The sequence below is a fragment of the Pezoporus flaviventris genome, unplaced genomic scaffold (assembly GCF_033815535.1).
Source record: "Pezoporus flaviventris isolate CSIRO_AGI_PZ_B2104156 unplaced genomic scaffold, CSIRO_AGI_Pfla_v1 ptg000037l, whole genome shotgun sequence".
Lineage (NCBI taxonomy): Eukaryota > Metazoa > Chordata > Aves > Psittaciformes > Psittacidae > Pezoporus > Pezoporus flaviventris.
Window position 1 is genome coordinate 11,693,416 of NW_026892585.1, and position 15,707 is coordinate 11,709,122.

Consider the following 15,707-nt stretch of genomic DNA (forward strand, 5'->3'; position numbering starts at 1 on the left):
AAAGGAAAGCTGCTTGGAAGAGGATGTGGGGAATGTCTTCGATATGTTGTCATTTGCTAGCGCAATTTTTGATAATACTTTCATTACTTAAGAATTTTCTCTGCAAGCAAAGTTCATGAATTATTTCCTCCTCATAATTACTGGTAGAGACAGTAAAGAAAGAAAGACATTCCTTTTCCAATGGTGTTTAGTTATTATTTAGTAAGTTCTTCATTCTCTCCATGTGGCGCCTCCACTTCCCTCCTCCCCCATGAATCAGAACTGTAGCTAGTAGTTTAAGAAGCACTTCTGGATGGGCTTATTCCTGCTGAGCATTTTGTTGCCTGCTTTTTCTGTGCTGTAGCATCATCTGAGTGGGCGATGAAGAGATGTGCCGTCTGGCTCAGGGTGTGTAACCCTTCCATTAACATAGCCAGCTGTGATTCCCATTTTAGCTCATGGGATACTGATGCCCATTTTTAATCGCTCCTCACTCCTTTCTGCTTCAAGGCTGCCTTCATAGAATGGTTTGGTCAGAAGGGATCTATCTTAAAGCTCATCTAGTTCCAACCCCCTGCCATGGGCAGGGACACCTTCCACAAGACTCTCACAGGGAAGAATTTCTTCCTAAAGTCTAATCTCAGTCTCCCCTCTGTCAGTTTAAAGCCATTCCTCCTTGTCCTGTCACTACAGGCCTTGTAAAAAGTCCTCTCCAGATTTCTTGTAGCCCCTTTAGGTATTGGAAGACTGTTATAAGGTCTCTCTGGAGCCTTCTCTACTCCAGACTTCTCCCTTCAGCCTGTGATGGGAGGAGTCTTGCATTGTGAGTAAGTATGTGCTACTTGGGGTGAAAATCCATTATGAAATGTCTGCTGCCAGTTACTTGGTGCATCTGTTACTGGTTGCAGTAACTCTCCTGGTCTGCTGGCTTGTGGTCCTCTTGTAGATAAGACCAAAAGTTTCTCCGAGGGAGCTGCTATCAAAGCTTATAGGCATTTTATTCAGTTGTGGTTGTTATCAGAAGAATCAAGACCTTCCTCTGAGCTCATGCCAGAGTTTACATTGATTGTGTGAAGTTTAGGCAGGCAGATGCCCAGAAACATTTCTAATCAGACTGGTTTAAAGCTGCTGGACAAATATTTGAAGACATTAGCTGGAAGAGTTAATTTACTTGCCTCCCAGTCTTTTGCTGGATCAAGCAGGAGGAACTTACACCACCAGCAGTGCAAAGTTTGGTGAATGATCTCCCCTCTGGTTGCCTTTTGGAAAGAAGGTTAAAAGAAAAAATCCTTACTCATGGTATTTCAGTTTTTCCAGCGATGTGACATCCCTGGATATAACATAGAAACAAGTTGTCAAAATAAACAGGAGGCGGGGGAGAGGATGGGAACTGCGCTGCTTGATTGAAAACATCACTGCTGTTTCGGAGAGGTGGTAGCTGGGGTGGCTTTGCTCAGACGACTGCTACGGGCCTCACACTGGGATGCATCTCCCTCCCTACCACAAGGAATTGTTCAGTGTCAGTAATACATCGTCCTGCGAAAAGGGCTGTGTCTTCCCATGGGGCTTTTGCCTCTGCCTGTGCAGGGCCTGGGTTTGCTAATGGGTTTTCTTGTCTTATTCTCGGGGTGCTGGTGCAGATCTCAGCATGTGTGCGTGTATGTGAGGTCTTGAAAGCGGATGGGAGACAATTGGGGATGGGTGTGGGATGTGCACACATTATAAAAGGAACAGAAAAAAGACTGATGTGGTTTTAAATAGGCTAACTCCTGTGTTTCTGTATAGGTGGTGCTCTTTAGTGGGCCTGAGGAAACACCACTTCAGTGGGAGTTTTGGTGCTGAGCTTGGTAGAGTTTGAAGCATTTTCAAAGTATTATCCTTCTAAGCAAGTTATTCTGCCAACAGCAAGCAAAAAAAGTTCAGGTGGAGCCCTGTGGTGGTAGTTAGGCTGATTCTTCAGCTGTGTCTTTTCTTGCTACCAAGGGTATGTCTGTGGTGGTTGTGTGTGAACTTGAGTTTTTCATCAGGATGCAGCGTGCTGCAAGTGGAAGCGAGGTCATTTTGGATTATGTGAATTATGAATGGTTACAGAGACTTCTACACCAAGGTTTACAACATCATTAAATAAGTTCTTCAAAGTACTGAAAGTTTGGTGCAGAAACGATTGGAGGCGACAGTATTGACAGCAGTGTCAAGTTAGAGAGATTAGGATTTAAATTGGTTAAGAAAAACCAACCCCAAACCCACCACCACCAAACCAAGTAAAACCACACCAAAACCCAGCGCAGGCTCCTTGCTGAAATCTGTTATAGGACACCTCAGTCCAGGAATGTTTAACATTTGCATTGGCTGTTTATAACATTCTGTCTTAAAAAAAGAAGTTTACATTTATGGGCAGCATATGATATGGTATCAATCATTTAGGACTTAAAATGTAAACAAGAGCCAAAGCCATAAGTTGGCAAACATCCTACATAGTTAGCAAATCAGCACAGGAGCTGGTGCTGGCTGTCCTTTAGGAGGATTAGCATCTAATTAAGCCATTTAGAGTGAGCCAATCTCATGGTATTCCCATTATTGCCTTGATAACAGCTGAAATCAGTATAAGCTGTGGTTTGTGATGAGTGAAAGGACCTCGCTTGTGTCTCCCTTGTCAGTAGAAAGCAGCAGAACATTCAGGCTTCTGTTCAGTTTCATCGCTCCTTCTGTTGTTGCATTTGCCAAAAAGAAAGGTATACTCAGCTTGGATTAATCAGTTGCTGTGTAATTACTTCAGGTAACAAGTAGGTTTCCTTTTGGACACATACATCTAGTTGCAAACCAACCGCTTGTGTTAAGCTACTTATCCTATAGAACAGCAGGAAACAAGATTTACAGAGATACAGCTCATTAGTCTCTGAGTATGTCTTCTATAAACTGCTTGGGATGTGTAACATCTAGGAGGGGGATGCTGATTGTAAGGCAGCAACCTCTACTTAAAGTGTGAATGTTAAGATGACTGCAAATCAACAAAAGTAATTGTCAGAAAGTGCCACATCCTGGTTGATGTTTGCTTGGTTTGTGCTGTTTTAGAAGGAAAAAAAAGCTTGAGGCTGCTGCTGTTGTTGTTTGTATTGTGTTTTTTTGTTTTTTTCTGTTAACAACATAGTTTAAGTATCTTTTGTTTCTTTACTTTTATTAAGTATGGATGCCTAGATTTATTTTTACACATAATTTCCGATGGGAAAGGATGGGCTGGGGACCACAGCAACACAAAACTTGGAAGTACATTAGTAATTGGATTTGGTTTTGTGCAGTCACAGGAAACTTAGTGATTGAGGGCCTTCAAGGGTTGACCTTTCTTGAAGCACACATGCCCTGGGGGCAACAGGATCCATTCATAGGTGGCTAGAAAATAACTATTGTTCACTGACATCCTCTGTTTTATTCTTCCTTTTTAAACCAGGTTTGAATTATAACTTGACTGCTGATGTGGCAAAGAAGGAAAAGAGCCAGCAACCCAGAGTTTATTTTGTGACTTCTGGAGAGACGATGGGGCAGATCACAGAGAAGTTAGAGCTGACATACATGCAGGAAAAGTGCGAGCATTACCTGGCATATGTCAAGGTCAGTTCATTCCTGTCCTTACTTACGATGTCCTCGCTGCAATTCCACTCTTTTCTAAGTATTCAACCAAATAAAGTAGTGCTGTTTGGCTTTGGATGTTCTTTGTTTTCGTGACAGGTGGATTAAGTTTTTTGTGTGGAAGCTCAGAACTTTGTACTTGGCATGATTTGTCAGCCCTGAGCACCACTGGGCCTTCAAGACCTGGTGTCAGAATATGTATTTTATTTACTTTTGATCAGATGCAATTGTGGGGATTTCTTTCTTTTGTCTTGGTTTGTTGCTACACTTGTTAGAATAAGGAGATGAAGTTTTGTCTTGGCAGGAGCAGCGGGTTTGCTGTTTAGTTTTGTGCAAGGCCTGACTGCACAAGGAGCTGGTGCGCAATCTGTGTGGGAGTGGCAGGGTAACACGGGGTCTGTCTTGAAGCAGCTGGGCTCTTGGATTTGAAGAGAACCCTGGATTTTATCTAAGCTTAAAATAGCAGTGGGATAACTCAATTTAACATGTTTTATGGTCCTGGGGATGCAGGAGCACTTTCCAGACAAGCTGGGACATAGAAAGGGTCTGGGGTCTTCTTCATCTGGGGTCTCCTAGGACAACAGTTACCTTGATTTAGAAACTGTTGTTGAAGAAATGTCCCCCAGGTGCCAATCTGTTTGCAAAGTAAGCACAATAGTTTTCTTCTCAGTTAGGAAACTTATAGAATGGATTTTAAAATTATATAGGAAGGAGTTTTATCTTTTCAACAACATCTGTATTACAAGCACTAATCTGTATCACCAGTGTAGCTTGAAGTTTGGATATGGGGTGAGTTGCATATCCTCCTTTCATATTCCCATAGATGAGAGTGACCTAAATTCAATGGATATTACTTGGCACTCTCTTGTTTTGAGAATCCAGTGGGTCCAGACATCCCTAAATGTATAAACTTTTCCAGGAAGCTTCTTTGTACCTAAAAACTGTGAGAATGGGAGATAAAATTCATCCTTTGACTTTATCAACATTTTGTCCGTGGCTGTTGAGAGAAAATAAAATAAATAAAGGGACCACCAAGGAGGAAATCCTGTTCTGTTAAGCTGTGTGGATCTCTGGGAAGAGACTAGGTATCTTCCATGGGTTTTCTTGTTTCTGGAACAACCTTTGCTTTCTGTTGTGGAAAAGCTTGTTAAAGAAAATGTAGGTTTATGAGATGACCATTACTTAGAAAATATGGCTGTGAGTTTATTAATTCTGGTCTTTCTCAAATGAGCACATCTGGTTAGGCTTTAATGTATTGATTCTGGACCAAAAGGAGCCATATGCCTCTTCATTCTTAACAAACAAGGCTACTGGCATTCTATATGATATAAGCAGCTATTCTTCACAGTTGGAAGAATAGCAGGAAGTGTTTTTTTGTTCATGTAATGGAGAATGCAAAGTAGTGGAGAAAGATAATCCCTGTGCTTTCATGGGAAAGGTGATATGATCCATGAGTCTACGTGACATTAGAAACATCAAAGAGAGCCTTGCGGACTCTGGAGGAGTGGAAACAGGGTCATGATCTTTCACTGCTATCCTTAAGGAACAGCTAGTAAAACAAAACCCCTGAAAAACAAAAAAACACCCCCCAAACTCCAAGCAGAAATCTCCTTGATTGCATAGGTTTGTGACAGAATGGGTGATAAAATATGTGGGCTTAAAAATATATGGAGTATTTCACTAGGACTTTCCTCTTTCCTTTTATTTAGTGTATGCCTGATGAATTCTTCTCCATGACAGATGGAGGTGTTTGCAGTTTCATCCCTAATCTGTTCACTCTATTATTGTTCATTTGAATCCCTGGTGACAAATAGATTTATATGGTAACATAAGGATGTCGGTTCTGGACTACTGGTGATCAAGGCTAGAGAAACTGTTTGAACTTTGTGACTTCATATGCTAACTTGACAAAGCCTACTAGGCAAACAAGCTGTCCAGTCCAAATGGCACTCAACAGAGCTCTATAGGTTGTGTTAAGTTAAATGAAAGCCTGTGCCAGGCCTTGCTGGATGATGGTCCTACCAACATGTAGTTGTAGCATGCTGGAGCCATGAGGCAGAAGAACTGAGTAAAGCTGTGAAAAAAAACTAGACCTAAAGATCATCTAGTTCCAATGCCCATGCTATGGGCAGGGACACCTTCCACTAGGCCAGGCTGGATGGGGCTTTGGGGAACCTGGTCTAGTGGAAGGTGTCCCTGCCCATGGCAGGGGTTGGAACTGGATGAGTTTTAATGTCCCTTCCAACCCAAACCAGTTTGATTCTATATTTCTTTTGGCAGATTTGATCTCGAAAGACCCCAGTGAAACAGTGCACTAAACAGTTAAAAGTCTGCAAGTAAACTGCAAGTAAAACATTGAATTGTTTTGCAATTGATAAATGTCAATGTTTCGAGCACTGCTACTTTCCTGTATGTGGTTCCCTCTCAGGACAGGAGCAGTTCTTATTGCTGCTGCTGAATTTGAGTATTGAAGTCTGTCTTTCCTCATCACAGTGTGTCTGAGATAAGTGGATATCAAAGCTTGTGGGATATGTGTAGCTCAGAACTTGATTTTATAGAAGGCAGACTACCGAATTACAGCTCAAGTTGCTAGAATTATGGTAGTTCATAAGAAGACATGCTTTTCTGGTTCAGAACACAGAGTGAAATGGCAGTGCTTCGGGACTTAGAAGTGCTTTGAATTTGGCTTTGTAGTGGGCATGGGGAAGTGGAGGAGAGATGCATTTTCTGACTTTTTTTTCCCCTTTTCCTTCATTGGAACCTGTTTGATGATTTCTGTTTAAGCAACTTTAATTCTTTAGTGTACATGGGCTGTAATTCCAATACTCGCAGCACCTCAGGTGTCATCTCCAAAAGCTGCATTTGTTCTGTGTTAAACAACTTGTGGAGGTTTGTCTGATACATTCAGTAGAAAATGAACAGCTGGTGCAAGTGGCTATTAACTGAGAAGTCGAGGAGCATCACTGGTGCTCTCCTGTCAGCACATAGCCGATCCCTGCTCTCTCTCAGGAGGTGCTTTGCTGCTGGACAGTTCCTCCTCTGGCAGCCTAGGGGTGGTGATGCTCTCCCTACAGACTTTATCTTCTTCAAGGGTGATAAAGCTACTAAGAGCAAATAAACTCAAGTAAATGCTAACTGTCAGTGTTGCTGGAGAAAAATGAAGCAAAAGCTGAAATTTCATTAGCTTTTTTCTTTAAAGGGATTAGTTTTTTTGTAGAAGGAGCAGCAAACAAGTGTGAGAAAATGGAATGTGGTACTAAGAAGAAGCAGAGGTTGCAGAAGTAGAAACTGAAAAGATGAAGAAAATAAATGGGTTTGGAGGCTTTACAAGCATCTCCTTAATCTTAATATCTCTGCCTGAAGCTGAAATGTGGAGTTTTCTCTTGGGACCTGTACTCTTCTGATGGTATTCGGAAGACTTGAGCCATGTGTTTAAGACCTGCTGTGATCAGGGCATGGACTCTGAGGAAGCATTTCCCCTTTGGAGTAGCTGCCCTGGTTGTTCCCTGCTTATGTGGGCTCCCCTAATATTTGGGATACATTTATTTGTGTAGGATACATTTATTTGTGTAGGATACATTTATTTGTGCACAGGACAAGGGGGTTTGATGCAGACAGCAAAGCATATTGCGTGCACAGATTTATGTGGGGTTAAATCTCATCTTCCTGGATTTATCACAAAGGTGTAATGGTGATTATGATTAAAGCCTATTGTATGACTCCTGCATTTGCTAAAGAAGAACTGTCTGGTTTCTTACTTTACTGTGGGCCATCCAGCTGGGCTGGCTGTTGCTACCAGTCACTGCTAGACACTGTGCAGAATGAACATTGTAATAGCTTCAAACACTATCAGCAGTCCTGGCACAGGATTAAACTAAACACAGCATTTATTTTTTCCAGAGATCTTTGTCTTGGTGACTGTCTGGTTGTTTTAAGCAGTCTCATGTTGCTTATCGTAGTAACTCTCAATGGATCTGGCTGTAGCTCCTGGGGAGGATAGGGCTGAGAAGCAGCAGTGAAATGGTGATTCCAAAGCTTTTTCACAATGGTGTGTAGGTGAGGAGCTTAGGCTGTGCTTTTACAGGCAGGCTTGGACTAAAATGCTGCCTTTTCAACAGAAATTGCACGACAATGTTTTATTCACCACTGAATTATGCAGCCAAGATTTGCCTTTTCATAAGTATATTTCTAGCCATTGTCTGCTGTGCATCACTGTTACCTCAGGTCTCTAAAGACACTCTGGGCTGATGATCTCGCACAACTTCATCTCTAGTGTTCACCAGTTTTAGTCTCACTGCCTGTGGTTGTGATTGTTTCTCCCATAATAACTGTTTGATCCCACCTGAGGGGATGCATGTACTGAAGTCTTTGATTCTTAATTCATAGTAATCTATTGGTTTTTTTTTCTAGAGTCTCGGTAGCAGAGTTTTCATTCTCACAGTCATGTGTGATGTAGGGTTGGTGTCACCTTGATCATTTGCAAGATGTACTTTCTTCTGAAAGCTGACTACCTGTGAATTAACATCTGTATGTTAATGTTTGGTTGGTGGTGTTCCAGGATAGAGGAATGCAGCCAGAGACATTCAAGAGCTTATTTTTAAGGTTGGTTTTCATTCTTTTGTTTTTAATTGGATTGGTTTCTCCCGTAACTGTTGACATGAAGCCTTTTAGAGGGGGTGGTTTTCAGCAGAGCTTGGTTGCACACTCTTAGCAAGGCCTTTCCTGAGACACTGGTGCCATGAGCAATAGGTTGTGCATTGCATGTGGACAATAATCACCACTTTGCAGAGGAAGAAGGGAAAACCAGTCCCTTGGCAAGTGTGGCTTCCCTCTGCAGTGCCCCAGTTGGTCCTCTCCCTGGGAGGGAACTCAGAGCAAGTAAGGGGATACCACTTGAAGCAGAGGCTGCTTTCACAGCAGCAACAGCTATGAAAACTTAGTCATGATTATCTAGGATTTCACAGTGTTTGGCCCACTGAGCAGACAAAGGGAGCACTGACCTGTTCCAGCCTGCAGCAGGAAGTTTATCGTCGCTGCAAGACAAAAGCTGCTGTGTAGTTCTGCCAGGAATGATGACTGCAGTGAGATTCAGCGCTAAGACCAAGAGCAGAGTTGATATCTTTGGGTTTGTTCCTTTTTGTTGTTTTATATGACTCTTTTTTTTTTTTTTTTCCCTTTTGCTGAGCCAACTGGAGAAACTGTCAGGCTGAGCCAGATGCAGTCATAGCATATATTCATGGCTGCGGTGTAGGTGGCGTGATCATGGAGCACAAAGGTTTATGTACAGAAGCAAGCTTTCCAGAACAATTCTGTTTTCCAAAACCGTGCAAAGTGTGCTTGTAATCTGTTAGCACAGCCATCCTCCCCTCCAGCAGAGCAAAATGAATGTAGCGTTTTCTGTAAGGCTGTCAACCCTCTCCTTTTGGACTCATTCTGGCCATCACTGTTTCGAGCTGATGTCTCACCTTAAATAATAAGCCCGGGAGAAGAGAAGCTGTGTTTTTTTTCCCGAGTAGCTCATATGGGCAAGGGAAGAGCAGTTGTTAGCTGCGTAACTCCAGGTTCCTTTTCATTGCCTCTTAAACACAGGGACTTAGACATACCAGAAAGAGTATTAGGAGCTGGTGAGAAGGCCGCCATCTTAGAGCTGAGCATTAACTGTACGAAGGTTTAAATACCGTTAATGACCATGCAGTTGTTTTTGGCTTTTCCAAAGGTTTTTTCAAGGTTCACCAAGAGCAAATAAAATTGTCTTTCAGGGTGAGCCTGTACTAAATTAAAAACTCTCTTGCACAGTGGGGCTAAAATGAAGCTGCCAAATATGCCTGGCACTAGCATCCTTTCAGGGAGGACCCATACTGCAGGTAGGTAAGTGCTGTAAGGTATTAGGGCTGGTAGTACAGGTACATGGGAGAGCAAATTGCAACAGATATTGTGCTACTAACTGTGCGGGGGCCTTTTACTGTGCCATACAGCTAGTAGGGCTGTTTGGTAGCCCAAAGGGTCTTTTGTCCTGAGGTCAGTGGGAGGTTTTGGCTGTGAGCTGAATACAGTTCTTCTCCTGATGCCCTCCTCTCCCCCTCTGCTGGTCTTACCAGGTTTTTAAAGAAATCACTTTTATTTTAGGTTTAATTTTTTTTTCTCCTCACTGTTAGACATCATAACTGGGTGGAAAACATCTCCTCCTTTCTGATTTGAGAGTGTCTTTGAGTGTTTTCTGCTCTGTATGAAGCTTGTCCATTATAAAACCAACAAAACAAGAAAACCCCAACCCGATTTCAAGTTGAAGCAAGGTAACTGTTGGTTTTTGGCTTTTGCCAGCACTCATGGAAAAGCCCAAGTATGTTTATGGCCCAGGCAGAAGCTAGGTTGATCTGGTGGAGTTGCTGTCAAACAAAATTCCTGCTTAATCACTTTCATGAATCCAAGTGGAGAGATTTTATGGTCCCCAAATGAAATAAGTATCTTGAATGAGGCTCAGTCAGTAGACTTGCAGCACAGCAGCTGCAGAAATTGTGCTTTGCCTGCCTTGTATTTCTTTTACCTGCCTTTTTAAAACTGTAGTGTTCCCTGCTATACCCTAAAGGGATCCGAGTCTTTAATCTTGAGCCCTTGGATAAACTTGTCCTTTTGATATATTCTGTAATGGAAAAAAAAGATTCATTACTCAAGTAGAGTCCCTCAAAAATATGCACTAAATTTTAATGGAGTCGATAATTACTTTTATTGCATGTGAAGTTTTAATGAATTATGACACTTCACTGCTGCTCTTAGACATTCAATAGCAGGCATATGCCTGGCTTTACTGTCTGCCCACTGATGTGCTTCTGTCTGATACTGTGGCTCCTCACAAAGAAACTTCATTTGCAGATTTAACCTTTTGGAGACTGAGGAAGGGTAGATTTAGGCCTGATTGGAGCATGGCTCTTTTATGGGAGCCCATGGTTTGGAAAGACTGTCCATGGGGCTTTTGCCTGAGGAGTGTCATTGCATTTCCCAGTGACGGCACTTCTAGGAAGTGAATGGTCAAACAGAGATAAAAGAGGTGCTGCACTTTGTGCTAGGAAAAGTCATTTCAAAAGGCAGGTAATGATGGATAGGAATATTTTTGCTTTCTCTGGCACTCTGGTTAACCAAAGAGCTTGTTTTCTCAGGTGGAAAGAAACAGCAAAGAAGGCAGCACTACTGTTTTAGAAACTTTGTAAGCTTGTTTTTGGTGTGGAGTGATATAAACTAAACACATGATGGCAAATTGTGCTGTAAAAGTTTATTAGTACTTCTCAGGGACAAATTTACACCTAGGGGGAATACACTTAATGTTAGAGTATTGCAGCAGAAAATTACAATAGGGAACAGCTTGTTTGTCTTAGTGGTTTTCCTGTTTATAACACATGGAGGAATATCAGTCTGTGCGGTAATCTCAGGCACACACATGTACGTGGTCAGTTTATCCTGTCCAAACTGGGGAGTGCCTAAAATTATTACCCTTTCATTTTGCTACCCTTAGGAAGGAATGAGCAGAGCACTTCATCAGGAAACATGGAGGCAACTTCCAACAGAAGACTCCTCTCTAGGCTAAAAAGAAAGCGATTAATTTTGCTGGTTGTGGCTTCTGGATGTGTTCCCAACCTATAATCTCCTCACAGTCAGAACGTACTCGAGTCTCTTGGGAGACTCTTGCAGGTGCCATGTTTCGTTTGGGTGGCAATGCTAATCCAGTCCCCTAATTCGTACCAAAAGTGCCTGACAACGTGTTTGAAGAAATGTGGGAGTAATAGGTTACAGGCGTAGGATGTTTTGGGCAGAAAATGCCCTTTTCTCCCTTTCTCCCCCACTACGTAACTTCAGTTGTGGAGCTGAATTAATCTTGAACTCCTGAGGTCCAGAAACACTTGAGGACATCTTGTGCCATTACCCTCACCCCACTTGCCCACCAGCATTTCCATATGCAACAAAGTATTTACAAATGGTATGGTTGTGCTGGTGATTGAAAATTACATCCCTGGTCATAGGTTTCCAGTTTGTTGTGTAATTTTCAGTTCCCCTTGTAGAGCACAGTGACCTGTCCTGCAGTACCAGTTGTTATTTTCTGGAATGCTTAGTATTCTGTATGTGGAACCTGCATGCGGTTCTATGCTAGCTGTGCTCCTCCAAAGATCTGAAGTAAGCAGTTATCTGGGAGGTCAGATTGTTTCCCACTTGTCCACAATGTCTTTGACCTGGTGGCATATGTTTAAGCTCGTTTCCTGCCATGCTATACAAGATGTTCTAATGCATTGGAGGCATTAGGCAAATCAGCCTGAGTTTCTTCGCTTCGTGAGTCACGATTTTGCAGGGCTTTTTCTCCCATCAAATGTTTGATGTCTTTTCCCATCCCTGTGCTTGCTTTCAGTGGTCATTTTTGCTTTGAAAAAAGGATCATCTTCAGAGGTCTGTGATTCTATGATCTTTGAAAACAAGCATCCTCAAAGCAGTGAAGCAGTCAAATTTTAGGAATATGTATAATCTAATGTTGGGCTTGTTTTTTCTGTTGGCATCAGTGTATTGTGCCAGTTGCTTTCATCTGGTGTTAAAATTCCTGTTGCTGCATGTGAATTACACAGCTTTAAAAGAACAATTTTCAGAAGGGGATATTGTAAAGGTTTCATGGAACATAATTAGCTGACTGACTCTTAGGTGAAAATTGACCACTTTTTTCTCCCTAAATGATTTCTTATATGTAACATGAGCGGTTTCTTGTAAATAGAATCATCCTTGAAATTATTTGTGAAAAACCGAAAATTGCTTAGTGATGGATGGATTCTGGATGCTTTTTAAGCAAGTTGATTTATTTTATTGCCAGCCTGTTGTTCTAGCTATTTTTAATCTCCATTTATGCAGGGGGTTTAAGGCACTGAATATGTTTTACTCTGGGCTATGTGAATGTGCCTAACACCATAAGGCTATGACTAGGTGACAGCCTGACTTTAATAATGAATAATAATGAAAATTAGAGAATCCTGGAATGTTCCAGTTTTTTGGTGCTTTTCTTTGTGGTTTTTTTGGTCCTGGGAGGAGACCCAGGTCTGGTGTTACGTTCTAGACCGAAATGTGAAGAGTTAGCTGTAAATCTAAGGGAATCTAATGTGAGAGTGAAGTTAATTTGCTACTTCCTTCTTTTGGCACACACACTGCATCACTTAAGACTTCCTAAGATGACAAAATAAGTTAAAAATCCAACTGCTTAAACTTGTAATGACTTAATAATTTTTATCCTATTAGCAAACACACAGCTTCTCGTTTGGCAAGACTGGTTATAAGGGAACTGACATTAATGTAACTTTAGTAAGAAGAGTGTAAAACCAGAAACAACTAACAGAACGTAAGTTAAAACAGGGTATAAATTTATACCTTCTTTCACGTATTTTTTACCTGCTAGGACATAGAAAGCACCAAGTAACATGTACATACCATGAAAAAGTGTTCTTTGTAAAGTCTGAGTGTACAGGGACAACACTCTGATGGAAAGGCTTTTAAAATTCTTTCCTTTTAAGAGTCTAAGCTCTATCACTGTGTATGTGAATTTGGCCTGTGTTCTCTTGCTCTGGGAGCTAGAAAGGATGCAAAAAATTGAAAAGCCATAAACTTCATCTTGCTCTAAGGAGTTGGAATATATGTAAAGCTTTTGCCTTTGTGCATCTTTCACAGAGGACAGGCAGTGGATTGTGCTTTGAGAACTGACTGGGTAGCTGAGGTTATCTTTAAGATACACTAAAGGTTTTTAGGAAGTGTTGAGGATTTCAGTCCTTAAATAATGAATAATAAATATGGCAAGTGTTTCTACATGTGCAGGAGCAGCAACAGCATTGGAGCAGCACAATCTATATAGATTTTGGCTTTTCAAATGCTGCTCTGTCTTTCAGGTGCAAAGTCTTTGAAACCATAGTGAAAAATTGTAAATCCCTTGTGATAAGTATTTTCTTTATTATTTTTCTCTATTCTTTATTCAGAGAAAACAAGTGGTTTCATGCAACTCTTATAGCTATAAACTACTCCTTTTAAATCATTTAGCAGGCCACTGAGTGGTTCTGAATCACTGTTTTGGTTGTGTGGCACTGGAGGAAACCATTGCCTCATGCCCTGGTGAAGTACCAAAGCCTGACCAAACTCCAATGGTAACAAATTCAATTTCATATGAAAAACACTACCCCTATAAAAGTGAGTCCAGTTCCCATTTGTAGTGCATGTACCCCCAACCCAGGAACAGCTTGCCCCCCATTCAGTGAGCCCTGCAGTTCATGGTGAAGAGGAGGCTTGAGCCCTCCAACTGTAATTGGCAGCCCAGGAGCTCCTTGTGACTTAGATATGTCAGTGTGGGCCTTGACACCAGTGAGCGTTCAACCCATCCACCTCTTGGTGCAGGAAGGGAGCTGGGAGAGGTTGTTTCCATTTTCTTGTGCTCCATGTGATTGTTTCCGTGAAAGCTGCCCCTGTCCTCTCTGGAATTGCAGCAGTACACATCATGAGCTGGCTTTGAGAAGCTGAGCCCTGGAGCATGGCCAGGTTGAAGAGCCCAGCCCATGGTCTGTGCCAAGACAAGACGAGCACTGCAACCCTGGCAATAGAAATCAATGGCAAAATCTATCCTGGGCTTCAGCAAGGGATGAGGATCTCGCCTGAGGGCCAGAGCAGACCCTACTCACATGAGAAAGCATTTTCAAAGCCTTTTCTTGAACCTGCTGAATAGTTCTGATATGGGAAAATGCATGAGTGTTTAAGCTGGTTGGGATGGTACTTTCAGCTCTGGTATTTCCATTCTTGCTAAATGGACTGGGGCAGGTTGTCCTGCCTGTATCTCTGCTTGACCAATACGTATGTAGTTAACTGTGGCAAAGTGCCTCCCTGAAATGCAGGTGCTGTGAACCTCTGTGACACTGCAGCCATTGCAAGCAGTAAATACCATCCAAAGCACTGATTTTATTTTTTTTTTAATATGTCCCTTCCAAGAACTCAGACAAATGCCTGAATTTATTTTTAAACTTTATATAAGCGACTTAAATATTTGTGATAGCTCAGTTTTCTTTCCTTACTATTTTTGGAACAGTCTTAGTTTTGCCTTACATTGTTTCTGTTTGGACTCTTTTTGACATTGGTTCTCTCTCCCTCCCCTTCGGTAACAAAATGATCTAATGTCCTGTGTTGACTGAAGGCTGGTGAGTTCAACACAAGTTTGCTTGCTTCAGGGAATGAGCAGAATGTATTTACAGGGCTTCTGCTGTATCCCCCTCCTACCCACCAAAAGTTATCTTAAAATCTAATGTTTCTGACTGCATAATCTGTATGTATTTAATTTTTGTGTTAACACTGTATTGCTTGTCTTGAAAGGAATATTCCTGGGTGCAGCTCTGGAGAGCTGTGTGATGGGCAGCCAGCTTAACACTTAATGTTTAGGTATTACTATGATTATTCTGTGGTAGGCATTTATCTCATGTCTGTCCTTAATTCTTTAATCCAGCGGTTCTTACATTGTCAGCCTTGAAAAGGTTGCAAAGGCAATAAAGGGAAAATGCAGCTTAATAAAATTCTGTAGATCTCTGCCTATTGCTTTTCTGATTGCCAGCACTGTTTGGGAGCCACTGCTCCCACCTATGCCAGAGGCACAGAAACCACTATGATTTCTCACGGACTTCATCCCATGAAGTCAGTAGGATTATTAAACTACAGCAAGATCTGTCTTTTATGATGATACCTCCAAAGACCTATTCGTCTCATTAGTGACTGGTTCCATCAGTTGGGATCAGGGACCTCCTTTGGTACAGACCCTTATATAAACAGCAGCAGTGTTCATGGCTATAAACAGCCGGGGAGATAGTCACTGTGACGGATGAGGAGCTTGTAAGGTTTGGATATGTGTTGAGGGGTTGTTTTCTTAAAATAGCCATCCCCCAGATGATCCAAAAGAGTATATAAGCTGTTTAAATCTTGTGAGAGAGCAAAGTTTAGGCTGGAGTTCCCATGAGAGAAGGTTTTCTTCACATACACTTGACAGTTCTGGCTTGTTTGTAGATTTCTTGTAGGGGTGTTTCTGGGAATGTGTGTGCTCTCATCCTCTAGTTCCAGCCAGA

The 15,707-nt window shown here is 41.8% G+C and overlaps 1 protein-coding gene across 1 annotated transcript in view; it reads left to right on the forward strand.

Moving 5' to 3' along the window:
- Positions 1–15,707, forward strand: part of ITGA9 (integrin subunit alpha 9) — a 212,991-nt gene that overhangs the window by 48,738 nt on the left and 148,546 nt on the right. The window contains exon 15 of the mRNA XM_061464722.1: positions 3,425–3,585. Within this exon, the coding sequence (XP_061320706.1) occupies positions 3,425–3,585 (161 nt within the window). The remainder of the gene's footprint in view (positions 1–3,424; positions 3,586–15,707) is intronic.